A 27,566-nucleotide genomic window follows, 5' to 3' on the forward strand; every position below is an offset into this window, starting at 1 on the left:
TCCTCGGCAGATTTAGCAGTACGGCAGTATTCCGGAGTGATTGCCAAAGGTGATAAATTTGATAATTATGACCGTAGCAAAGAAAGGCTGGATCATTTCTGGAGTCGAGTGCTAGCAAATGCCAAGTGTCCAGAATTCTTCAACATCGTCAAAATGATCTGCTGTCTTTCACATGGCAACGCGAATGTTGAACGTGGTTTTTCAGTAAATTCCGAATGTCTCTTCGAAAATATGCTTGAAGAATCAGTGGTGGCTAAACGACAAATCTATGATGCTGTTTTTTATGCTGGAGGGATCAGTCCAAATTTCCAACAAACTTGTTCAGAGAGTTCGAAATTCACATGCTCTGTATTTGGAAGACAAAAATTGCCGCAAAAAGGAAGCTCTTGAATCAGATCAAACAAAGCTGATGAAGCGTCATCGAGAAGCGGAAGCAAAATCGCTTGAGGTGAAACGGAGGAAAATTTTGGAAGACGCACAGAAGAAGGCTGATAGCTTGCAAGAGAAAATTGTTATGCTGAAATCATAAGAATCTCTACAAGTGGATCCAAACTTGCTGACTTATCTTAAAATGTTTAATATCACAAATAATACTTCCATTAATATTATCGTAATAAATTAGTATTCTCGACTCAAAGCTTTCTGTGCGTTTATTTTCGGGGGAAATATATTTTTTATAACTTTAAGTTGCTTCCTCAGGTTGTTTTTCAAACCTGGAATTTTCTGGAAAAACGACTGGAAAATCAGGGAAAATCAGGGAATTTTATTACCAGATATGAGTCGACACCCTGTTCATTGGCATGGATTATGCCGAACTGCCATGGTCCGAAGAGTAGCAAGAGACGTCTCCTTACGAGCGTGGCACTGTCGAAACTACGATACGAAGGAGCGGCCTGGAGCTCCGCGATAGAGGTAGAGCGCAACAGATCCAAATTACGGAGCACACATCGGCTGATAGCCATTTGAGTTTCCTGTGCGTACAGGACCATATCAGCAGATACAGCTTTTGTCATCGCGGGCATGATTCCCATCGACATAACTCTGGCGGAGAATATGGAGTGTTACAAAGCAAGAGCCGTTAGAGGAGTGCTTAAAATTCAACGAGCAGCGTCAATGCTCAAGTGGCAGGAGCAATGAGACGCATCGAACAACGCAAGATGGACGCATAGGCTAGTCCCGCGACTTTCAGACTAGGTAAATCGGAAGTATGGAGAGGTCAACTTCTACCTGACGCAGTTCCTTTCGGGTCATGGGTACTTTAAGCAATACCTTCATCGGTTTAAGCTTAAACGCTTATCAGCTCGCCTTATTGCCCGGAATGCGTAGATACGGAGGAATCGGCAGAACATGCTATCTTTGTCTGTCCCAGGTTCATTTCTAGGTGTCAACAACTTCAAAATTTGAACGCTGAAAACCTTGTGAGTGAAATGTGTCGCGACGATAAGTCGTGGCGTGCTATAGTCGACGAAATCTCGCAAATAATTCGCGATCTGATAAGAATAAGGAAAGATGATGAACGGAAAGAGCGAGAAAGTCAACCTAATTTGACAATCTAATGGAAGGTCTTGGTTCTCGTATGACACTACAATTCAAAAGCAACGCGATCTTAGGGCGCGGTATAACCCTAATCTGGACTTAAAAGGTCCCAAGTACTCAGCTAAGATCTTTCCTGCAGCAAAAGGAAGCGGATATACCATTCGGGGTGATCGTGACGGGATTCTAGCTTGGTAGTTTATCAATCGGCCATGCCTTGGTGGTTAGAAATCCTACGGGCTCGAGTTACTTTGAAAGCGTTACCTAAATAATCAGCACACGTTTCGAGGTCCCCGGGATAGTGGATGCTGTGACGGGCATGAGTTACTTTGAAAGCGTTACATAACCGGCACACTTCTCAGGGTCTTCCGAACCAGCCTGAAGTTGGCGAGGAAAAGGAGAAGGAGGAAAAAGGAGAAAGAGGATAAAGCAGAACAATGATCAAGGAGAAAGACCAAAATTGAGAAAGAGGAAAAGGAAAAGGGTGAGATGTATAAGTGCACGAGCACAGCCTACCCCTTGATGTAGTATCATAGGGTGAAACCAAGGGGCACATCTGGCACACGAAGCCCAAGGTGGTTTTAGTGGGACGAACCCACTCACGGCAGCAAACACCCGGCTGTTATGGTTTGAAGTCAAATTTTCACCTTGTAAAAAAAAATGCAACGTGAGATATAAAAAATTAAAAAAGGCATCAGAAATCTCACATCTCACTTCTCATTCTTTACGCCTCACGAACCACTTTTCACGTCTCACCTTTCATGTTTCAATCTTTATGTCTCGCGTCTCACTTCTTACGTCTTATTTCTCGTCTAATGCGTCTCAAGTCATAAGGCCCTTGTCTCATGTTTCAGGACTCGCATCTCACTCAGGTTTCAAGTCGCTCAGGTCTCCGATCTTGCAGGTCTCAAGATTTATGTCAAAGTTCTCATGGCCCAGGTCTAGAACTTAGTTCTTAGGTTTGAAGTCTTAATTCTGAGGTCTCAGATATCAGGTCTAATTTCTTTAGTTTCAGGTCTCAACCGTTAGGTAAAAGTAGAGTTGTGGTAGAGTGTTTTGTCCATTTTACGACCAATTTCACCAAATGGCCCAAAAGTGACTGGGGAAAACTCTTGCGTAGAACGGCAGTATACCCTTTTAAAAAAATTCAACTTGGAATGGGAAGGAGATCAACTTGATAGTACTCCGGATGTTCCGGGTGTTGAATTAATCAGCGCACTAGCCGAGAGCCGATAGAATAAAACTTCACTCAGCAGCAGGATTGAAGAGCACTTGAATATTGTGTACGGTAGCTCCTATTCTCCCATGGCGACCGTCGAAAATGGGTTCGACGATTGTATCATCAAAGCACGTCGATTTTCGATAAGACACACCAATCAGTTAGAATCTAACATGGGTGGTAATAAATTTCAAATCCTTCTCTTGTCATTCGGAGTTGGAACATCGCGAGGAGGAGGGTCAATAAAAAATAATGCGAAAAACAAATAAATTTGGGTAAATTGCACAGAAACTTGTTTGCAACAAAATTGCATACTATATCGTTGCACAAAACTTATAAATCAAGAATTTTTTTTATCGAATAATTCAATCAAATCCAGAAAACGAAAAGTGAAATTACCTCCATCTTCTTCAATTTTATATCTAAATTTATATCTCCCCCTTCGGGTTTTTAGAATATTCCCAGGGGGGGGAGGGGGGGGGGGGTTGTTGGGGGGGGAGTGTTGACAAAAGAAGAAATTGATATTTGTTCCAGCCTAATGAAACAAAAATCCAAAATCTGATCGATCTGAATCAATCAATCATTCGGGCATCCTTTTTCCAACAATTGTCTCCAAACTAATGTTCGAGTTCCGAAGTTCAATTAGGGGGACATGATAACTTACCGAAGAGATAATTAAACACATGGTTGTTGTTTTTTTAAGAGTTTCCAATTTATTTGACAGCTGGCTATAGCTTTTTAAGTGATGTCGGATTGGGGTTTCGCATTTGACTTGTCCGTCACAACAATAAATATCCACTCTGTTGTGGTATGAGCCTACTTGGTTGAATGATTCGACTGAATCAAAGCAATCGAAAGATTCCTTTTAATTCAACCACGGTAAATGAAAAGTTCATATTCCAGTATTTCGATAGCAACTTACTACCTTCTTCAGTGAACGTTCAATCGTATCAATCGAAAACGTTCACTGAAGAAGGTAGTAAGTTGCTATCGAAATACTGGTATATGAACTTTTCATTTACCGTGGTTGAATTAAAAGGAATCTTTCGATTGCTTTGATTCAACAATAAATATGTTTTTCGAAAGTTATGATTCTTTTGTCCTCTGATTTGTTTTTACTTTTTTTTCTTTTAAATCGTTCAAACCGTACTTCTTCTGTCACAAATTTCTGGTGTATTGGTTGTCAAAGATAGAGCCAAGAAATAGATTCACACGTGTCACTGCCACTGACAATACTGATTCCTTTTTTTTTTGTTTACTGTTTCCAAGTTTTTTTTTCTCTGCATAACACTAGTCAACACCTAAATAAGATTACTAAATAGAAGATTCAAAGGTTTTCAAATCGGCTTTTGCCATTCCCAACTTGTCTCGCCATTTCTCGTTTCGGTGTTTCCAATATGTTACAAATCTACAACTACTGCCATTTAGCTTCAAACCTTTGACTCAGAAGGAGTTCCGGGGGGAGTTATACGGGTGTGTATTCTTCTCCCATTAACACGTTTTCTATCGTCTAAAGTACTTTACCAACTTGATCGGCTAATGTGTAATAATACTGATTAGTTGGGTTTTTTTTGTTTGTTATCTTCATTATTTGTTAGTCACAATTAGATACTGTTTTTCTTTATTAGTTTGAAATGTACAGTTTTGTTTCGGGTTACAACTTTGTTTTGTTTTTTTTTTCTACTGGTTTTCTCGGCTTTCCTTCTGTAGCCACAATATGATATAAAGTAAAAGATTTGTCTCAAAAGTCAATACTGCTGCCTTGTGATGAAACCCAAAGGTGTAGAATGCCGCGAGAATGCATGTTGTAAATATCAGTTTCCGTTGGGTGAGTATGGAGATGGTGTAGCTTCTTTTTTTGTTTTTAGATACGCTTATTTGTTTCTGAGATGATTAGGGATCAGTTCGTCCATAAGATGGATCAAATACATTTCGGTGGATGGTGACGACGATCGGTGAGGGTTGAGATTTTGCGGAAGATGAAGTTCGAGTTGATCTATTCTTTAATTCCACTTACACTTGAAATCGTTTAATGATAATTTACTGTAACATCGATTAAAGTTTACCTATAGCTTACCACGTTATAATTGGAATGGTGTTATCAATTTTCAGTTTTCTGTTTTTTTTTTGTTTTTCACTTAGCCTAGTACAAATGTTTCAAGTGTATATGGATTGGTGATCGATTTGCTTATTGGATGTAGGTTTTGATGATTCACTGTTGTGTTTTTAAAGTAAAGATGTTAATTCTGTTTTATACACAAGGCACATAGAGATAGAAAAGGTTGTTTTTTTTTTGCTCGATATCATTCAACTCGTCCAAACTATTGGAAGGATGCAAGTAGTCGAACTTTAACATTCTATAGGTTTCACAGCGTTTCAAGATTTACTTTGTATTCGTTAGAATGCCAACTTGAGTAAGAAATAAAGTAAATTGATTTGAAAACTTTTGGTTTATAGTCTCTACTAACAGAAAGAGAAATAAAAGTAATGATTTCTTTCAGTGATAGATTTGTTTTATTGGAGATTACATTCAAACAAAATGCTGAAAGTTTTCATCATCCAGTTGAGTTCCGTAAAAAGATAAGGAAATTGACAAAAAAGGATTTTTCAGATGGTAGACATTTTCTTGTTTTAAGTTTTTTTTTTTCAAAAATTGAATTCAATAATTCTGTAAGAACTCTATATTGAAAAATTAGGAACAAAATCAGAATAAGATTTTTAAGTTTTATATTGGTATGGAAAAAATATATCCGGACTTCAGCAATTGCTTATGGAAACTTTCAGTACTTGAGTTTTTTTCAAAAAGGGTCAATTCCAGTTCCAATCTTCACTATCAAGTTTTTGTCCAGATGAATCAAAGGAAATAATTTAAAACTAATGAAAATATAATAAGAAAACAAAAATTAAAATCACTTAGCATTTATTGATTGTCAATCTTTATATTCAAACTAAAATCATATAAAACATAAATTATTTCTTAGAAAATATGTTTAACTTTAAAGCTAATTTTACCGTCGAAAATTGATGAATATTCAATGTAGTATTCTAAAACACCAGAGATTCCACGTTAGTTTCCTCTATTGATTCAATCCTTGTAATTTTGTTTGCTAGTTTTTAAGTATCACCATTGCTTGCGGTACGAGAACGTCGTATGATTTCTCATTTTTTCAAATTTTCTCTACCAGCACGTTTAATATACGTTCGCTACCATCATCAATTCTATTCCAACCTTCCCGACTGTCTGATACTTTTCAGAGTTAGAGAAAACCCGTCCGAATTCAGCTACAAAATCCTCTCGCTAACACACACATTTTGTTGTTGTTTTCTGTTATCTAGTCTAAAGGTTACGAGAACGTTCACACGCACACATTCAAAAGGTGGGAAATTCCAAGAGACATTCAGCGATGGTGCCGGCCAGGTCATTGCCGGGCCATCGATTTGCTTTTAAGTGTTATCTGTGTTTACATCATAGGTTTTCTCCGTAAGAGGACGTTCCCTGGGGCATCCGGTCAAGCTTGAGTGGGGGAATCCGGAAGGATCCTCCCTTTCGAGTCTTTGAACCGGCCGAGAGCCGCACGAAGGGTTCGCGAAAGAGTCAAACATTCAATTCAAATAGTGCGTTGCGTTTTGGTTTGGTATTAAGATTTTTTCTGTTCAATATCCCTTTTTTGTAAGTTAACGATTGTTTTACTTTTTTTGTTTCTTAACAAGAGAAATATCTTTTTGTTTTGTGTTAATACATGCTTATTTTGCGTTTCTGTTTATTTGTTTACAATGTTTTCTGCTTTTTCTTTAACTAGAACAAACACTTCAACATTAAATATAACTAGTTAATATTTTGATGTTTTATGGTTTTTGCTAAAAGTAATCATTTAACTCTACGTTGCTTTCTATTCTGAGACATGTTTTTTCCGTTCGGTTATGAGATTTGCATCGATCGAAAATTTATCCCATGGTTACATGAATCTGACTTTTGCAGTTGAATTTGTTTAATGAATATTTGAATTCTGATTCTAAAATTTTAGTTTTGTTTGAAATTTCGACAAAAGCTGACTGGAAATAACAAAATTTAAAAAAGGAGGTCAAAACCTCTTCAAAATTCACTTTTTTGGATCATACATAAACAGTTAGTCAGTTTTTGTAAGATGCTGACTAGGCAAAGTTAAAGCAAGAAAGTTTCTACAGAATACTCTCATATTCATGCAATTCTTGGGATACTGAAATACATAAAAAAAGGCTCAATGCTTTCCAGTACAGCATCTAGCAAGAGAATCAATAAATATTTTAAGGGTATCTATCAGACAGGAAGATAAAAAATGAAAACTTTCACGAGTGCCGTTTGGTCCCAAAAACACGCCAGCAAAGTTCCAAGATAGATGGACACTATTATAGAGGAAACGTTCAGAAAGTTTTGGACATGGTTTGCAGTAGTCACATGATGACTATGAAAGGATAAGAATTCGAGCATCTTTCGATTAAGTGGTTCTCACAACTCAAGCATGCTTTACATTAAGTGTCCAGCAAAAATGCGGTTGTATTTGTTGAGGAACCGTGAACAAGAACACACTGTGAACTTTTTTATTTGTCGCATAAACCGCTAGACTTGAACCTATCAAACAGACTTTTGAGGATGATGTTAAAAAAAGCCGAATGTCAGTCGTTGATAAAATTCTGATTTCACCCGTAAAACTGCTTTGAATGGGGACAATGGGGGGAATGGGGACAAGTAAGAATTGTTTAGAATACCTTTTGGTCTTGAGAACGCTCCGGCAACGTTTCAACTAGTGATAGATCCAGTCCAGAAAAACGGTTTCGCATTTTGAAAAACATTACATATATTTTAAAGTTACTATAGTTTCAATCTTATTCTCAAGTTTAATTCTGAACTTTTAAATCCTGGTGATATTCATTTCGTACGAATTTTCAACGGATGCAAATCCCATCAACACGATAGGTTAAGATTCTTCACTCGTAATGCTTTCAACTACCAATTATGCTGTTGCTTAACTCTTTAGTGTGGTACACAAATAGCAATTTGTGCCACGGTTTCATTTTTTTTTCCAAAACACTACCAAATAACATCGAGTTTACCCGTCAACGAGTTCCATGTTTTATTTTTTATGTTTTCAGAGCACAAAGTATATAGTAGGTAAATAGCTTAGCGTGTTCCTCGAGAACAACTGAAATTCTTTCCGGACGATCGACGCCCTTGTTGTTCCACAAACTATTCAAAACAAATGCAAATTCGAGGGTCTAAGGAAAGGGAGAAGTAACAAACGTTCCTACTCTGCTAACATATATGTGTACGTATGTTTAATATGATTAAAGCGTTCGAATGTCCAACAGTTGATAGATAAAAATAATTCTAGTTAGGCCAGCAAAGTTTTCTCACAGAAAACCGAATCGAAATTTCGAGTTTGTACAACCACCACCCGGAAGGCGCGTCGTTTCCGGAATGCAAACTAAGAATACAAATATAATCAACAGTTTTAGCGCGGCTCAACAGTTGCCACAAAGTGTTCAGATTTCAGTCATCGATAAAAATTGTAAATATAGATTGTGTAACTAATCGTCTAGGAGTAGTATCCTGTACACTTTTGGCGAACTCCTCCCAGCGTCCCAGTACACCGAAAAGGTAGAAAGCTCGTATTAAGTCTCGCCCTCTATGAAATCAATTCGAATGAAAATGACTAGCTTAGAATGTGTGTTTGATTGCATCACTTCGCCTACACGTGAGTATTGTTAACGTTGTTTTCGTGCGGTGGCCCAGCATTCGAGGAGGAATTCGATTTGGTGATGGCGCTACCCGTCGGGCCGGATGCACTCTGGCCGCACAGATCCCCACTGGAGACGGACGTCTGAGGCACGGAACCACTGCCGCCCACCGAGGAACAACTGGTGGTGCTGGTACTGGTGTTGAGATGTGCCAGGAATGTGTCCGAAATGCAGGCGTGCGATTCGGCTTCCTTCTCGAGCATTGCTTTCGCCTGCGGAAGATTTCGGGATATTACAAAATACAGTTCGACACATTCGAAAAACTCATCAGCTTACCTTAGCTCGGTGTTCTTCTAGACCGTGCTTCACCTGATCGTGCTGCCGCTGGAGATCGTCCCGTTTTCGTTCGAATGTGGCAGTTAAGCGCACCCGTTCGGCCACTCCCTTCTCTACCAGCGTTGAATCGACCTCGCGTTTCATTCTGCAAAAAGTGAGGGTTAAATATATTACTTCAACTGTGGGACATACGACTTTGATTGACAAACAAATTAGTGGTCTCAAGGAAATTTCTTAGTCGAATAGAAAAGGATATTAAAATATTTGAATTTTTTTGGGGTTTTGGTAAAATATGATTCACTCCATTAAAATACCGGTCTTTACCTTTGGCTGGCAACCCTAAGACCACTAGGTACACTATCCGTCTTTTTCTCACACTCTCCGTGGTTTGGCACTTTGCATAAGGATTCAGATTCGAGCGGGTGATAACAGATAACTATGTGCCCGATGTTTTCCGGCATATTAGAGCAAACCTCGTGGTCGCAATTTCGAACGGGAATGCCCAGAAATGCCTGTTATCCGGCAAAGGTTTGCATCGCCCTCACTTTACATTGACAGACAACACAAGAGTCGGTTCGCATAACTTAAGGAGGCAAACGGCAAATGACAGCTACTAGTCAGTACAGCGCTGGAGAAATAACCTCCTACTTGCTAGCTGGAGCTGGCTGGCGAGCGGTGGACAATGTGCAACTCGCGAATCCATACACCCAACCTTTGGGTAGTATTCATATCACCCCTTGTCTACAACTCCGATTCTCTGACTTCCCATGGTGCTAGGTGGTGTGCGTGCAACCTTAGCAAAGATCGGGTACCCAACCCCGGTGGATGCTTTGGTTGTATGTTAACTGAGTTAGGGGGCTCCGTATGCCTCTGTTCTCCATGTCAGGGGCGGAGTGCACGTGCAACGTCTTGGTGGTGTTCGGGACCCAAAACAACAACATCACGATGGTCCTCCTTCGAGATAGTGGGGTTAGTTGCGGGTCTTGCGAGCCCATGAATACAAAAAAAAACGCAAGCAACGAACAACGAACAAAAAGTTCCGTATGGAAAACGGCAAAGACTAACGCGACGAAAAGGGACTAGCGCTTGGGAACTTGAAACATGGAACTGCCGATCTTTAAATTTCATGAAGAGACGCGAATTCTACACCGTAGCGCTGCAGGAGGTACGCTGAAAGGGCTCCACGATACGAACGTACCAAGATGGTAAAGGCATCTACCAGAGCTGTGGCAACACAAATGAGCTTGGAACAACTTTTATAGTGATGGGGAAGATGAAAAATCGCCTGATCGGGTGGTGGCCGATCGATCTAAGAATGTGCCGGTTGAGAATCAAGGTCCGGTTCTTCTAAATCAGCATCATCAACGTGCAAAGCCTTCACCTCGGAAGTACTGGTGACGACAAAGGCGAATTCTACGCGCAGCTGGAACGTGAGAACGCCGCTGCCCAAAACATGCTATCAAGATCGCCATCGGGGATTTTAACGCTCAGGTCGGCCAGGAGGAGGAATTTAATCCGACAATTGGAAGGTTCAGTACGCACCAGCTGACCAACGAAAACGGCCTCAGACTAATAGATTTCGCCGCCTCCAAACGAATGGCCGTACGTAGTATCTTTTTCCAGCACCGCCCTTCCACACAAGTACACCTGGAGATCACCGTACCAAACGCAATCACAGATCGACATCGTTTTGATAGACAGCCGGCACTTCTTGGACATCATCAAAGTAAGATTCTGTCGAGGCGCCAACCTTTATCTGGTGATGGTGCGCACAAAACTCTTCGGAGTGAACAACATACGACGCCCGCCTCGGTTAAATATCGCACGACTGAAGCAACTTGAGGTCATGGCAGACTAAGCGCAATCGCTCGAAGCTGCGCTGCCGGAAGAGGGCGAGCTTTACGAAGCCCCTCTCGGGGACTTTTGGGATACCATCAAGACAACCATCAACAGCGTTTTGGAGGACGTCATCGGGCATGTGGAACGACTGATTCGACGAGGAATGCAAGAGGGTGATGGATGAAGAGAATGTCCTACGGGCGGCAGTAGTCCAAAAAAAACACCCGTCGAAATATGGAAAATGACTCACATTGGAAGAGGCAGTAAGTCCGAACTTTCTTGGAGAAAAAGCGCCGCCTGGAGGAGGCAGAGCTCGAGGAGCTGTAGCAGCTTCATCGTTCCGAGGAAACATCGCAACTTAACGCATCCCGCAAATGCTGCGTGCCGCATGCCGAAATGTAAGGTGATCAAAAGGTGGAAGAAGCTCTTCGATGACCACCTGCACGGCGCACATGCAGAAGATCAAGACGGCGGGGGAAGGTACATCGCCGGCGTAGAAGAGCCCCCCCCCAACGATGAGTGAAGTTAAGGAAGCCATTCGCCAGCTGAATAGCAACAAGTTGGCTGGGAAGGAATTCATCGTAGCCCGGACAAGTTGGCCGATTACCTACACCGGTTGATGGTCCGGACCTGGGACACAAGACAACTCACGGAGGACTGAAAGGAGGTATTACGCCCCATCTGTGAAATCTACCGAGCGATCACTGTCTACAATGCCACCTTCAAAGTGCTGTCCCAAATCCTACTCCGCCGTCTAACGCCACAAGCAAACAGATTAGTAGAAAGTCATCAGGCCGGCTTCATGGGGGGACAGTCTACGATGGACCAGGTTTTCACACTGTGGCACATCTTTCAAAAATGCCGTGAACACCATCACGTACCATCTATTCATCGACTTTAAGATGTATACGATACGATCGTGACGAACTATGGAAAATCATGGATTAGAACGGCTTTTCCGCGATTCAAACCAGACTGATCAAAGCGACGATGGATGGAACGCAGTGCTGTGTGCGGATTTCGGGTTAATTGTCGAGCTCATTCAAATCACGCAAGGGGCTTCGACAAGGCGATGGTCTATCCTGCATAATGTTCAACGTGGCGCTAGAAGGTGTTATTCGACGAGTGGTGCTCAAAACGCGGGTCAGGACTTTCAACAGATCCAGTCAACTTATCTGCTTTTCCGACGTCATTGACATAGTCTGCAGATCATCAGCGGCGATGGAGGGGTTCTACCGCAAACTGAAACGCGAAGCAGGAAGGATTTGGTGGATGATTAATACGTCCAAGACGAAGTATGTACTGGGCTTTGAAACTTTGTCTATCTCGACTCACTGCTGACCGCAGATAATGCCATCAGCCGTGAAATCTGGCGGCAAATGATCAGTGGAAGTCGTGCCTACTACAGACTCCACAAGCAACTGCGCTCGAGAAGACTTAGCCCTCACACGGAGTGTATCAGTCATCAGAAAACGAGTAGGCTTAATAGTGGCACGTTATCAAAAAATACGCGAAAATTGTGCAGGATGGAATGTTGAAGTGAAGGATGAATCACGAGCTCGCGCAACTCTACTAGGAACCTAGTATTCAGAAGGTGAAGAAGGTTTGACGGATACGCTGGGCAGGACATGTTGCGAGAATGCCTGACGACTGTCCTGCAAAACCATGTGTTCGCTGCTGATTCTCTAGGCACCAGACGAGCAGGTAACCACAGGTGCTAAATTCCGGTTTACGGATTGTATTCCAAGGCATGGTGAGCTACCGCGTTCCCTGAGTTTGCTACTCTGGGTCCATTAGTACAATGGGACGAGACCGCCTTCAGCAAAACCTCTTATCCTGATGGCTCTAAATCTAAACCCTCCTCTAACGACTTGAAAATTGACATCTCCGCGCAATGACTCGAGCTTCCCAAATAAACCTCTCCACTTCGCTATTTGAGGTCTGATCTCCCCTCTTGCGGCTCGAAATCCGACTCCTTCTCGCATCGACTCGAGATTGACGTACACATACCTCTCCTCTGCATGAGTCAAGGCACGATCTCTTTTTCAGTGACTCGAGATCTGACCTCTCCTCGTAATGACTCGAGATAACCACTTATACCCTTCTTCGACTAAAGGCCTGATCTCCGACTCCCGGCCTCTTGCGACTCGAGACTCGACCTCCAATCGTAAAGACTCGGGGTTACCCGCATAAACCTCTCCTCCTAAAGACTTGAGGCCTGACCTTTCCTCTAACGATTGGAAGCCCGGCCTCTTATCTCCAGGGTTCTAGGTCCATGTCCTGGGTTCGCGCCTGTCACAGACGAGCAGGGGTATAATGAGCGAGTGGCTTAGACCATGTAGAGCGTGACTTGACGAATGTGGAATGCCTGAGCAGTTGGAGAACGGTTGGCATGGACCGAGTTATTTGGAAGAATTATGTCCATCAAGTTATGTCGTGAGATGGAATAAAACATTCTACTAGTAACCAATCAGGTCCTACCTTAGTGGGTTGTGTCAGCATGCGCGACTAGTTTAGATGCTTTGGTAAGTGCCTTATATGTCGGTTCAAAGATCACGTTACGGATTGTGCGACACGCCTTTTGTAGTTTGCGTAGTTGTCGTTTACGCTGTCGAGAGTACCCAAGTAGCGTAGAAGCCTGGTGCCAGAGTACTAACACTAAAAGGTGGACACTTTTACGGTATCTAAACATGGTCTCTTCGAACCTAAGTAGAATGATTTCGCCGTTGGGTGACTTTTGAGAAGAGCGCGTCAATAAAACTATAATCCCATGATATACTGCGTAGTGGATCTCGACTTGAGATAACTCCATTGAAGGGAGTATCCTTGATCTGTCGTTCCCTACGAGTAAAATTCCGGGTTATGGTATCGTATGACCTTCTTCTTAGTGAATATCATATAAAAAATAATATTTTGTGGAACAGGAAATATCCTCAAAGAAGAGTGAATACAGGGTTTGTCCGGAAAGTAATAGGATTGACTATTTTCCGCCGCGACTGTATTTCGGAGCGTACCCGCGCCGACTGGATAAGGAAGAGGGCGTTCCTAGCTAACGAACGAGCCACTGTTTTTTATCTCCTAGCAACGGGAGAACCAGGAGAGCCATTTTCGCGCGACGTGTTTCTGTGAGTGGTGCAAGCCGAAAATGCAGCGTTCGTTAGACCAAAACGCGATAAAATTCTGTGTGAAACTCGGTAAATCTGCGACAGATACGTTTGAAATGATCAAGCAAGTTACTCAGATGTTGCTTTAGCAAGACGTGGTGTGTTTCGCTTGCACCAAGCCTTTTTGGAAGGCCGGGAAGAGGTCTGCGATGAAGACCGTGCAGGAAGGCCTTCGAAACGTTGTCGGTGTTTGTCGAAGTCGAAGGTCTTCCAGCACGGTCTACATCGCAGACCTCTTCCCGGCCTTCCAAAAAGGCTTGGTGCCAGCGAAACACACCACGTCTTGCTAAAGCAACATCTGAGTAACCTGCTTGATCATTTCAAACGTCTCTGTCGCAGATTTACCGAGTTTCACACAGAATTTAATCGCGTTCTTGTCTAACGAACGCTGCATTTTCGGCTTGCACCACTCACAGAAACACGTCGCGCGAAAATGACTCTCCTGATTTTCCCATTGCTAGGAGACAAACGAACAGCGGCTCGTTCGTTAGCTAGGAACGCACTCTATCTTATCCAGTCAGCGCGGGCACGCTCCGAAGATCCGCTCCGAAACAGTCAGTACTATTTCTTTCCGGACAAACCCTGTATATCGTTTGTCGACTCATTTACCCGTAGGTCCAGATTCGTTATTTGAAGGTACCAATATGATTACAAAGATACTTTCTTTGGTACACAGTTCGAACACTCACCTTTCCAACTCATCCTTATCTTTGTGTACTTGTGCTAGCTGCTTCACCTCGTTCTTCCTAGATAGCTGTAGCTGCCGCATCACCTCACTTGTTTCTCGTTCCAATTGCACCTGAAATGATTTTTTGTTCCATAAATCTATTCAAAATTAAATACAAACTGCATCGAATTCACCTTCATCTGCTTCATCTGAGCCTCCTGTGATTGTCGAAGCAAATCTTCCGCCAGGTTGTAGATGATTTCGTGATACTTTTCCAGCACCTCTCGATAGCTGCTCGCATGATCTCTGCAAAGTTGCTTTAGTCGTTCTGCCTGGGCACTGTTATCGCTCGAATCGCCATCGACAGCACAAGGCGGTATCCGCAGGTTCATATCAGCCATATTTTTGCTGCTAAACCGTTTCACCAGCTTGTTACCCATTCCAAATTTACTCTTTTTAATGCCATCGCTCAGGTCCCCACTTTTATGGGCCGTTACCTTGATCTTCTCTTTGTCGTGGTTCTTTTTGAGGGTCTTCAGTTCCTTCTCCAGTGCTTCCCTCTTTTTCCGCACCTGTTTGTCTTCAAATATCTTCTCCAGCGGGTCAGCTATAATCTTCTTAATTTCGGTCTGCTCGGTCGAGTGCGATTTTTCCTGCTGTGGTGGATGAGATTGCTGAGGAATTGTTGCCTGTTTGACGAGCAGAGGACTAGTTTGGTCGATTGATGATTGAGCTACCGGTAGGGCTACCACTTTCGAAATTGCTTCCAGAGGAGTTTCCCGCACGTCATGATCGCTATCGACCGATGCAGATGCGGCAGCCATGGCACTGACTCGATGCTTCGGACTACTCGTTACGTTATCACTAGCCTTCAGAGTGTCCTTCCTTGTACCTACAGAAACGATTACAACTGCAAGTTGGTTCCAGTTTTGGAGAAAAACAATGAAAACAAACACAACAAAAACATGCCGAGCAACAAAACTAAATTTAACGAAAAATTATAAAATTAACTGAAATCTTACATGATTCGTCCTCATCCGGTTCCATATCTTCCTGTAAAACTGCTAATTGTTCCGAACGTTTCTCAAGCTCGCTCTGATATTTGATTGGATTCGCTAGAGCCTCGGCTAGTTCAGAGAGACCATCCGGTACGTAATCTTTGACAACGATGGACAAAAACAACGTTGCCAGAGGAATTGGTTGACCAACTTCCGTTCTCAGCGTAAGATGTCGAAAGCCAGGGCAAAGTCCAATGACCGGTAGAACACGATGTCCAATCGGTTTTCCACCCTCTTCGTAAGCTGATATTCTAATACTGGCCAGTTCCGGAAGGACTACCTTCTTGAACACAAACGGGTCCTCGCCGTAGATCGGATTGATGCCATTATCCCGAACAATTTTTGTTCGGAATTTTTTCCTCACGGTGTCAGCTGGGAGGCCAAACATGTCCACCTCAACGTATGTGCCAACTTTTTTATCCGTTAGAAACTGGCCAGACAACACGGTTACGATCACAGTTCCAGCTATGATTCCATCGACCTACGAACAAAAGTTGGATGTTAGAATTAAGAAAGGGTTTTTTTTTCGTTAAATGTATAAAATCACAAACCGTGCTTTCGGCAAAAGGATCAAGCCGCCTATCCGTACGGCGCATAAACTCCGGCTTCAGGATGTAACCACACCGATGGTTATACTCGAACAGACCCAAATTTAGCTGCATTGCGAGATCGAGGGTCTGGTAGTTGAGCGCCACCAGCTGACAGCCGGCGTTCCAGAACAGCTGTTGATGGGAAATCAAAAATATTTGAATAATCTCATAATGTGTAACTTATTTTTGAACGAAATTTCGAGAGCAAGCTTTTTTGATTACCGAAAGGTGACCACGTTGAAGATTGTTAACCAAATTTTCACGGTCGCCATAGAATGTGTACTGAGTACTGAGTACTTATTTTTTAAATGAACTACCTATGGAATAGTTGAATTTTCTAGCGTTGTGTTTGTAATCAACTCTAAATTCAAAATCTCGAAATTTCAACAATTTAACGAACTCGAAACGTTATCTACTACCTTCCGCTTTTCCAGTCGGCTAGTATTCTTTAAGCAGCATTTCATCAAATGTCCTTCCTGGAATCTGTTACTGGTTTATTCTTTAAACAAAGGTATCTAGCAGGATGCGTCTTAGGATTCCAATTCGACGAAGTCGACATTGTGGCACATTTCAAGTTTCTCACTTACTTTTGTTTAAGGGTAGAAGGCAAGGAATTCTCAGAAGTCAGAATTGTTTCAAGAACAGGATTTGAGACCAGTTTTCTTTTACTTAGAATGAAAGAGAACACTAGGAGAGGACATTAAGATAGGCTTTCTCTTTTTTAGGATTTTGAGAAAATTTCAGAAATTAGAAAAGTAAGAGGAATCTGACTTCTGAAGTTGATGTTTGAAAAGTTCTCTTGACTTGCTCAAACAAATTAAAATTAAACAAAACTGAATCAATATATCAACGACTTCCAACCACCTCGAAAGCCAATTTCCCATTTCTGTTTGCTTACCTGTGGCATAAAGTTGGAGCTGTCGAATCGTGTCCCGGCCGGGTAAACGCGTGACAGCTGATGTTTGTTGTAGTTGACGAACTCGATGGGCCGTTCCTTCAGCAACGTGGTTGCCTGTTTCTCGTCGAACGAGGACATCTCGTAGTAACGAGCCTTCTCTGGAGATGTGTTTGTGCGTACGTGTGTCCAAGGAGGGAAGTCAACCAAAACGATTCGGACATTGCGTGATAAACAGGGGTTCACAGGTTCCATGCGAACGGTAAGACGTCGGGGAAGAAATTATCAGAGCATAATAATTAGTAACATCGCTTCAGGGAATTGTTGAGCCCGGCTTGGGCCAGTGTGCTGTCATTTGTGTCACATAAAATGCGCTTCTTATCGGTTTCGGTTTTTGGACAGAATCTATATTATTAAGCTGCACGTGGGTTCTTCATAAAATTTCGAAATGTGATAACTACAATCTTACTTTAAGAAACTACGCTGTTAACAGAATTCTAATTCTATATATGACCCATTCCAGCGTGACGTCACAACGTTTGCAAAACAATTTTTTGGTATATTGTATGTAAGTTTTACTGATCATATCGCACATTGTTAAAAATTGTACATTATAAGGTCAAAAATTAATTCTCTACAATTTGAAACCAAAAGTATTTGTATAGAATAAATAGTTAACAAAATATAATCAAAAGGAATCGTGACGTCACAACGCACCATTTTTTTAAAGCAGGGTTTTGCAAAGCGTTGTGACGTCACGAAAATTTATGGTTAGCTACATGGAATAAATCAAAGTATAATCTTAAAATAAATGCTTGATTTACTTAAAATGCTTAAAAACTTAATAAATAATGTGATTTGGTGATGAAATCGATCCATTTATTCCTAAAAATTAAAAGGAATTAAATCTCAAAGGCCCATATAAGCAGATAAGGTTTGCAACACTGCTCACGTCAATTTTATTCGAAGTTTTTTTATGCGATCATGTGAATATTATTTAGGACAAAACTAAAACTAGGAAATATTTATTCGTAAAAGCGTTGAAATGTGTTTCCGAATCTTTTTAATCTTTCATTGCAAAGGAAAGGAAAAATAAATGATAATTTCAAAGCCTTCGATCTTTTCAAAGATAGTTAATGGACACTAGAGTGCCTAAATCAGCCATCTAATGAAAATCTTATAAAATGCAAGCTTAAATAGATCCTAGGCCTAACACAAAGTCCAGTGCCAAATTTGGGGATTGGCCCATGGAAATAGAGGGCACAATTAGACTAAAATTTGTATGGAATTATGCGAAAAAAGCAAGTTATGCAGTTTCTGAAGTCCCTATCGGCTGATTTGTTTTAATTATAGTCATGCACAAAACTTTCATTATGACAAATAGTTTATCTCAAGATCTCATTTCTACAATGGTTTAGTTAAAAAGGTTTTTGAGTTTCAAAAATTAGCTTCTGATGGGTCAAATACAAAAAATACCTGAATGATCGTTAATCGACGCTAATTTTGTACGTTATAGCTGTTTAATGATAACTCTAATCGAAACGCGTTCCTCAGATGAAATATCGTCATAATCAAAGCTTTAAAATACTCAAATTAAAAGAAAAATTGGTTGATAAAGACCTAAATTATTGACGAAAAACGGTTTTTTTTATCATGCCGAACAAATCTACATAATTCCATACAAACTTCAGGTGCGTTGCGCAACCCCTTTCCTTAGAATAATGTGGCCTAAATTTTGCATGGGACTTTGTGCTAGTACATATTTTAAGTTATTTAATTTTGTAATTCAGTTAAAAGTCTCTTTTGTGAGATTTTATGTGAAAACATGTTTCGATTTGGATTTTCTAGTGACATTCTTTGAGGTGGAAATTTCAATAAAAGCAGTTTTCTATTAAAATAATTCAATTAATTTTATCAATTAATTTTCTATGAAAATCTTATGAATTTTTTAATAAAAAGTTAATCTATTAAGTTTTCCATGTTCAAAGATTTTTTGAATCTCATTACATTTATTTCATGGAACTTATTTTGTTTGAACATAATGCCAGAAAGAAATAGAAGCTACTAGCGGTGTTTTTCACTCTAACATAGATATATGAATAATTTGATTTTTTGCAAGATTTTCATTCAAATCTACCTGCTTTATGATTCACAAATATTCTTTTACAAAATCGATGAGGATTTCATTTGTTTGATAGTTTGTTTATTCTTGAATCAAGCGTTTTTAAGCGCTGTTTTATATGTTTTATTAGAAATGTTTAAACACAACTAAGTTAATGCAAAAAAAAAAATTAGTTTCTTCAAAAACTTGATAATAGAATTCGTTTATTGAACCACATTGTTGTGTTGAACTTGTATTGAAGAAATACTATCATAGTGTTGAAGTAAAAAGTCTTGAACGTTTTCGAAAAAAAAGTAAATAATATTTCGTGACGTCACAACGCATTCTTTACCCCAGTGCAACTTACAACCTGCTAAACCGATTTTCATTCTGAAAATTGCATTAAATTCCACTCAAAAAGTTTGAAGAGACCTCCAATTTCCGACAATATGTGAAATTTCAGTAAATCATAAATTTAAAAACAGTCGAATTTTCGTGACGTCACAACGCTTAAAAATAGATACCTTTATCAACGATTCTAGAGCGTAAACTTGCAGTAACTGTTATTTATCTTATATCATGCTTAAAGGATGGCTTTTCTACCATCATTTTGCAGTAATTTTTTTTGACATAGCTAAATTTTTGACAAAGTTATGTAAAAAATAAAGAATATTTGCAAAAATCAATTTAATTTCATACTGAAATTTTTAAATTTCAACGTTAACATACTCAATTCTAAAAAAATGTAGCTGAAAATCTTTTAATGGAAAATGACACTCAAGAAATAATCTTTCTAACGCTATGTAATTTATTTTTGGATAATGAAAAATAAAAATCGGTTCTCCAGTTGAGGGGTGCTTGGAATGGGTCATATGTAAGGTTGCCAGAATTTTTTCCACTCCCATCCGGGCCTAGCAATTCCGGGCATTTTTTCAAAAAAACCTGGCAAAATCCGGGCATGGATTTCAATTTTTCAAATTCAAAAAACCGGGCAAAAACCGGGCAAAATTTAGGTGTTATTATATATAAAAGCAAAGAAAAAATGCAAAAAAAATAAAAAAAATTAATATTTTATTATGTCATTGCAGACTTCCAAAAACTTTTTGGAAGACTTAAATATTTAAAGGTTAATAGAAGTAAATCAGCGAAATAATTTGAAACAACCGTTGAAAATTTCCATACCGTTAATCGATTTTGCTAAAACTTACTCAAAAACTTTGATTTTTTTTGGTTTCTTTGTGAAAACTGTGAAAAAACCCGGGCAATATCCGGACTTTTTCAACGATATCCGGGCAACCGGGCCGGACCGGACTTTCTCGAAATTTTGCATCAAATATCCGGGCAAATCCGGATAAAACCGGGCAATCTGGCAAGCTTAGTCATATGTATATATATGTTCTACAGAATGTAAGAACATATGTAGGTATATTAGAAAAAATCTCATTGCCTTAAACCATAACACTGATTCGATTTGGAGTCATTTTTGAATTTCTCAAACACTGGGGTCTAAAAGGTTTAGTTTTGGCTCATCTATGATTTTTTGCAGAATTTTTAAGTAACATTTACATGAGTAAATTTGAAATTTTACGTTTGTATGGGAAAATTGAATATTTTTTGCTGAAGAATCAACACCATTTTTGTTTCTTCTGGCTGATCATGGCTTTTCTTCTCAATTTATGAATTCTCTAAAGGAAATTTTCCGCTATACAACTTTGTCGAAGACCGTAACTTCGTATCTTATTATACAAAAAAGTTATTAGGTGCTGAATTGGAAAAAGTCCTTTGGAGTTGAAAAACAATAAATTAAACTGACATCACTGCTGGGTGCCTATCAAAGTATTCCATGAAAAGTAGTCATGCAATACCTCGATAGACACCCAGCAGAGATGTGAATTGAATTTATTGTTTTACAGTGCCAAAAACATACCCCTATTTAACAGCTAATAACTTTTTTGTCTAATAAGATACGAAGTTACGGTCTTCGACAAAGTTGTTCAGTAGAAAATTTCCTTTAATTGGCACAAAACCCATAAGCAGACTAGGTTTCACAGAAGAAACAAAAATGGTGTTGATTTTTCAGTGCAAATTATTCAATTCTTCCATAAAAACCAAAAATTTAAAATTTTTTCATGTAAAATCATGGAAAAGATTTGAACAAAAAACGAAACTTTTTAAACCCCAGGGTTTCAGAAATTCAAAAATGACCTCAAATCAACTCAGTCTGGTATAACACCATATCGATTGGTGGATCCACACTTAACAAAGAAATCGCTTTTTTCGAAAATGTTTCATCGCCATCATAGAATGAAGAATCATTACTGAGATCCAAAACACTCTTCACAATTTCTTCATCATTCAGCACCAATCTGAACTTCTTGTTCTTGAACGGTGTAACTGTGCCCCATCAACTTGTGTTGAAATGATATTTGTTGCTCTTTGATAACCATCAACGGGGTATCGTGTTCGTCGACGAAATCTGTCTTTCTGTTTGGCAGTTTCCATGATAATTTTTGAAAAATGATGTGTCAAATTTTTGAAAAACTCTATCAGTTGGATAAATAGTTACGCGGTACAATATTTTTGACTTGAACTGAAAATTCAACGATTTCAACAGAATTTTGGAAGGATAATGGGAACGATATGTTTCCACTCCACCAATGAGTGTGAGATATTGCTGTATGAATGGTATAAGTCCAAAAAGTCCGATTTTATAAGGTCACAGATATTGAAAAATTTCATGAGATGTTAGTTCATGTTGTTAGTTGATTTTATTTTTATTTGTATTTACTTCTTGGAGTATTCTCACTATTTTCATTCGGAAAAACCGAAGCTCTTAGTATGAAGTACCGAGTAATGTTTTATGAAGTCCTTAATTATACTTGCGTTGATGTTAACACTTTGCATGGTGGTAAGTAACAGTTGTTCAGCGGTAAATTTCCTTTGGAGAATTTATAAATTGGCACAAAAACCATGATATCCGTACAAAATATTTTATTTTCCCATACAAACCAAAAAGTTCAAATTTTCTTTTGTAAACGTTACTTAAAAATTCTGTAAAAATCATCGATGAGTTTTGAACCAAAATGAAGCTTTAAGACCCCAGGGTTTGACAAATTCAAAAATTACCCAACATTGACTCAGTCTAATGTATATGCCAAACTGACGAGAAAATAATAACAAAAATGACAGAAAAAAAAAACAAAATAGAGAAATGTAAAGAAAGTAGCAGAAATGAAAAAAATACAACAATGGCAAATTATTAAGGATGGAGAAAATGTTTGGAGGCTGTTCAAATATTACGTAACAAAATTCTCAATCATTTTCGATCATTTTTAACCCGCCTCTCCTCACGTAACACATTTGTGTCAGACTTTCTCTCTGAAATCCACAAACCGTTACAAGCTGTTATACCACCATACATATATATTTAACCCTCATCCGCATTAGGGTGTCATTTTGGCACCATTGCAAGTTTGAAGGCTTGTAACTTTTTTCAGAAGCTTCAAAATACAAAAATTTCTTCGGGGACCCTAAATGAATTCAAAAGTTCTTCAATATTGCATCTTTACTTTTTTTATGGACGAACCCTAGAAGCCTGGACAAAAAACTCCCTTTTCCGACTTTTGGTGTCATTTTGACACCACAAAAGTAAAATCTATTTAAGTCGTTTGAATTATTATGAACTTCATATAAAACTTATATCAAAAGAAACCTTGTAATGTCAGTAAAATATGTTTAGAACATTATATAAAGCTAAAGTTACAAGTTTTCTCGTTATTCAGCATGAAAGAAAAAAAATCCGAAAAAACATGCCTCACGAAAACTGCTGTAGTTCATATATTGCACGTCCAAAAAAATATGTGCCTTATGCATATGAAAGCTGAAGTTAATGCCTACATCATGAATACAAGAAATATTTTTTTTAAATTTTTTTTTAATGAAATGGTCACAAAAAGTTCAAAAAAGTGGTCTAAAAAACCTACTTTTCATTCGATTGCTAGTAAAAACTGTCTGAGCGATGGTAGAGTTTCGAAAAAAATATGACTACGAAATGTATTAAAATTCCAACATTTTGCTGTCTTTAGATTTTTTATGCAACAAAAAGACCAAGAAATGCACGACACGCATCGTTATTTCGTCTGTCGACTTCGCTCTCTGACCAAATCACCACCCTCCGTACCTACTCGGAGAGCAAACAAACGCGTTTTGCTGGACCGCTGCTTGTAGTTCTAGAAATTCAGGAATGATTTTACGTTTATATTTTTCATATTTTTGTAAAATCTCACAGCGTGAATTGTAGCACCTCACTAGAATGTAGATTAAATTTGCTTTCCAATGAATATACTCTTGATTGGTCCAAACAAAGCAAAAGCACTGATAATCCGGGTACAACCTGACAGTGGACCACAAAAACAGATGAAATTTCAATTTGTAAAAAAATCGCGCAGAGTAGTGAACTTTGAAAAATTCCAGTAAATTCAATTTTTGTTGCATAAAAAATCTAAAGACAGCAAAATGTTGGAATTTTAATACATTTCGTAGTCATATTTTTTTCGAAACTCTACCATCGCTCAGACAGTTTTTACTAGCAATCGAATGAAAAGTAGGTTTTTTAGACCACTTTTTTGAACTTTTTGTGACCATTTCATTAAAAAAAATTAAAAAAATATTTCTTGTATTCATGATGTAGGCATTAACTTCAGCTTTCATATGCATAAAGCAAATATTTTTTGGACGTGCAATATATGAACTACAGCAGTTTTCGGGAGGCATGTTTTTTCGGATTTTTTTTCTTTCATGCTGAATAACGAGAAAACTTGTAACTTTAGCTTTATATAATGTTCTAAACATATTTTACTGACATTACAAGGTTTCTTTTGATGTAAGTTTTGTTCAAATCGGTTTAACACGCCAAAAGTTATAACGATTTGAGCTTGTGGTGTCAAATTGACACCACAAGTGCTGATTAGGGTAATGAAATCTAATGCGGATGAGGGTTAAGAGCAAGTTCACCCGTGTTGGGAAAAAGTGGTAGGAATTTTGACAACTGTAGCACAGATAGAAATTTTTCTATCGTGAAAAATAGAACATAAATGTTGGTTGTCCACCGGTGTGATAGAAAACGAAGATATAAAATGAAACGCAACCAGCGATGCCAAGTGCATTTGCCTTTCACTGCCTTATTTTTTTTTTCGAATTGACCGTTTAAAAAATGAAATCAAATTCACTTTTTTCTATCATCAACCTTAAATGAGAGTTTAAACTCGTAAATATGAAAGATAACAAATATTTCGCAAATAACTTTTTTTTATTGCAAAAGGAAATTCCTATTAAGTAACTGAAAAAATAAAAGGGTTTCCAGATAAAAAGAAATATTAATTAAACATTCATTAAATACCATTCATACCCTTGCGCAAAATGAATGTTTTTGTATGACAAAAATATAATTATTGAATAAAATGTCACAATCTTTGATATAATTTCCTTTGATGCCGTTTCCGTTGCTTCAAAGTTTTAAAGTTTTAAATTTAGATTTACCACATTCATTCTTGAATTTCATTGGTTACTTTTTTGTTCCATAACATTCCTTTTTTCGATACTTGTTGTTGGTTTCAGAGATAATATAATGGGTTAAAATATTCATTTATTTACTTTTTGAAGTATCCAATCAAATCCACGTTTCTTTCACAACTCGTCGGGTACTCTGCAGATTTGACCTACAAATATCGGACTTTGGATATTTGAATAGCTAAAGATTTCATGAAATTTTGTACTGCGATTTGGAAATATCATCTTTTCTTTTTTTATACCTGTTTTGGTCCGAATGTTTCTCAACTTTCTAAAACCATTCGAGGTGAACTAGAGGATAATTTTTCAGATCCCTCCCTTTACAATAGGAACGGATGTATCACGGTGATCCCAAAGCGGAGTTGGGGATTGATCTATTTAGTAGCATTGCGTTGTTGATCACCTGATGAGAATCATCCACCACCGAGTGCTTGCTTTCTGCTCAGAAGGATTTCCACCATTCCACGTAGAAGTAAGAAATTATTTTCATCTGATTTGCAGAGAATATCATCCATCGAGTCTAAAAATCGCAGACTCGAAAAATGTTTCATCGCAAAGTCATTCTACTACTTCCGGCCTTGCGTGTCGAGTTCCTTTTTCCAAGCGCTTGCCGGCCTTACCAGCTCGAGCAACTAGGTATTGTAATATCACGACAGTATCCATAACCATCCTGGCCATTGCTGAAGTCTAATCTTCCTGTTATTCATTTTAAATCGTTTTTCAACATCATCAAGCCTAAAAATAAAATTCGATCCATTTTTAGAATGATATATCAAGATAATGGTGCTTACCATTCCTACATTCGTTTTCCTGCTATCCGGATTATTATATTATACGGAATCCATCGGAATACGAAATCCACCAAAAAAAATCTCTTTTTACTTGTGTAATCAATTATTACGCTTTGGAAAATTTTGGCATCTCTGTGACTCTTGTTGACAATCAAAGAACTATGACGAATGCCATTGGCTCTGATTACACTAAATTTGGTTGTAAGTTGGTAGAGTTTATTAAATAAAATTTTACTTTTATTAAAATCCCGATAATTTAACCGATAAAACTAATTGTTTAAACAAAAAATAATACATTACGATTAAGTCTGAAATTGATCAAAATTTCATTTGGTTTACCAAAAAGTGTTTTAACATGATTTTAAACATATGTAAGATGGCAGCACCGAATCGTTTCATGCACGAATCTGTATTGCAACGCCGACTATATCACTCGGTTCGGTGTTGCAAAACATCGTGTTTTTCTATCACCCTCAGCCAAAAAGTGTTATACGATACAAATTTTGCAGCGCGAAACTGTTCGAATATCAGATTTTCCCAACACCGGTGGACAGCAAATGTGTTGTGAGGGCTGTCCCAACGGTAGAAGCAAAACACGGTTTTCGACCACGCTAAAACATTTCGGCTGGCACCGGTGGTGTATATTGCTGTTTTAGCACAGTTATCGATTTCAAAATTCCCAACAGTTATACGCCTTTGTTCCAAATTCATGCAAATTTGAGCAGGATTTCAAAATATACGACAGACCGATTTAGTTCACGGTGAGAAAATTTTAGCCAACAATGATTTCTTTCACACATGTTTGAGTAACATTGGGTGTGATAATAGTTTCTTTTTGAGATATTATTTGAATGTTTTGTTTCGCTTCAACCACCCTATACGTAACATAAATTGAGAATAGATGTTAATAAAAACCATATCAAGTATAAATAATAGATGTCACATTTTTCTCGATTTAATATAATTGAATAAAAAGCTTTTCATTTGGGCTCGAAGAATTAGTGAATCCAGTCAGCGTTCTAAAATTGAAAAAAATAAACGAAAAGAAAATTTTAATACTTTTTCGATGAGGTAAAATAAATGTTTATTGTTTGTTCTATAATTTTTGTTTTATTTGAGATATTGAGAGATTTTAAGTTTCGTATGGATTGCTCGGAGTTTTCGTCAATATTAGCATATTTTTCTGTATCCATACATAAATTTACAAATAGTGAAACAAGTTTTTGTCAAACAAAAATGTCGACAAATCAAGGGAAAATTTCCTTTGACTTTGGGATGAACATTTCTCGTTTCCTTTATCAATGTCAGCAATAACTTGAAAAAAATTGCTTTTTCATTTCATTTTAACAAAACTTTATTCCATTGATTCAAAGCTGTTTGATTGAATTAATTGAAAAATTGTTTCAATTGACCTTTTTTCCTCGTTGTGTAGTCATTTTTGCTTTTAAATTAATGAAATCCTGGTAGAATAGTTGAAATTCATTGTTCTGTCAAAAAGAATATTCGTAGAATTAATTTTAAGACAACTAACCGTGAAACTCAAAACTTATGCAATTTTTCCAATAAAATGGGTTTTTTCTTCTCAATTATTGAGTGTCTGCAATGAAAGTGTTTCCGTTTTAAATTTGCTCCTACACCGGTGGGGAGTGGGTGTTTTAGCCGATTCTAAAATTTCAAGTTTTGCTTAAACTGGTATACTTAAAACCAATATTTACGGCTGAACCGTTGCAGGTGCTCTGATGTGATGTAAACCTTCGAAATTTCCAACTCCATCTCAACCAGTGAACTTGCTCTAAGCGGCCCCTAAATCAGAAAAATTCAAACTTTGAGGACTTTTATGCGTCTATGCGTTTTTGCATGGTTTTTTAACTGTTTATTTTTAAAACACCATTTCTTGGAGTATGCAAGGATTTTTTACAATAAATTCGGTTTCAGAGACAAAATATTCTATTTTTTTTTCTATGGAAAAAATAAGGGATTGTCAACGGATAATCGGATGCGTGAAACTTCTATAATACGGGATTTTGGTGGAAGGACTCATATCGAGTAGAAGGCAAATTTTGCTGTCCAACGCTCCCGCTTAACTTTAA

At 38.4% G+C, this 27,566-nt stretch overlaps 1 protein-coding gene across 3 annotated transcripts in view; it reads right to left on the reverse strand.

Annotated features, from left to right (window-relative positions):
* Positions 1–3,706: 3,706 nt before the first annotated feature.
* LOC129743736 (1-phosphatidylinositol 4,5-bisphosphate phosphodiesterase classes I and II) overlaps positions 3,707–27,566 on the reverse strand; it is a 373,988-nt gene continuing 350,128 nt past the window's right edge. For 2 of the 3 annotated variants that reach the window (XM_055735865.1, XM_055735863.1), the window contains exons 12-18: positions 17,020–17,177; positions 16,083–16,253; positions 15,496–16,012; positions 14,668–15,383; positions 14,496–14,605; positions 8,804–8,948; positions 3,707–8,739 (exon numbers count right to left, since the gene is read on the reverse strand). In XM_055735865.1, coding sequence (XP_055591840.1) covers positions 8,479–8,739; positions 8,804–8,948; positions 14,496–14,605; positions 14,668–15,383; positions 15,496–16,012; positions 16,083–16,253; positions 17,020–17,177 — 2,078 coding nt within the window. In that variant the 3' untranslated portion in view covers positions 3,707–8,478. The remainder of the gene's footprint in view (positions 8,740–8,803; positions 8,949–14,495; positions 14,606–14,667; positions 15,384–15,495; positions 16,013–16,082; positions 16,254–17,019; positions 17,178–27,566) is intronic. The other variant, XM_055735864.1, reaches the window with a different exon arrangement.

This window comes from Uranotaenia lowii, chromosome 2, assembly GCF_029784155.1.
Source record: "Uranotaenia lowii strain MFRU-FL chromosome 2, ASM2978415v1, whole genome shotgun sequence".
Classification (NCBI taxonomy): Eukaryota; Metazoa; Arthropoda; class Insecta; order Diptera; family Culicidae; genus Uranotaenia; species Uranotaenia lowii.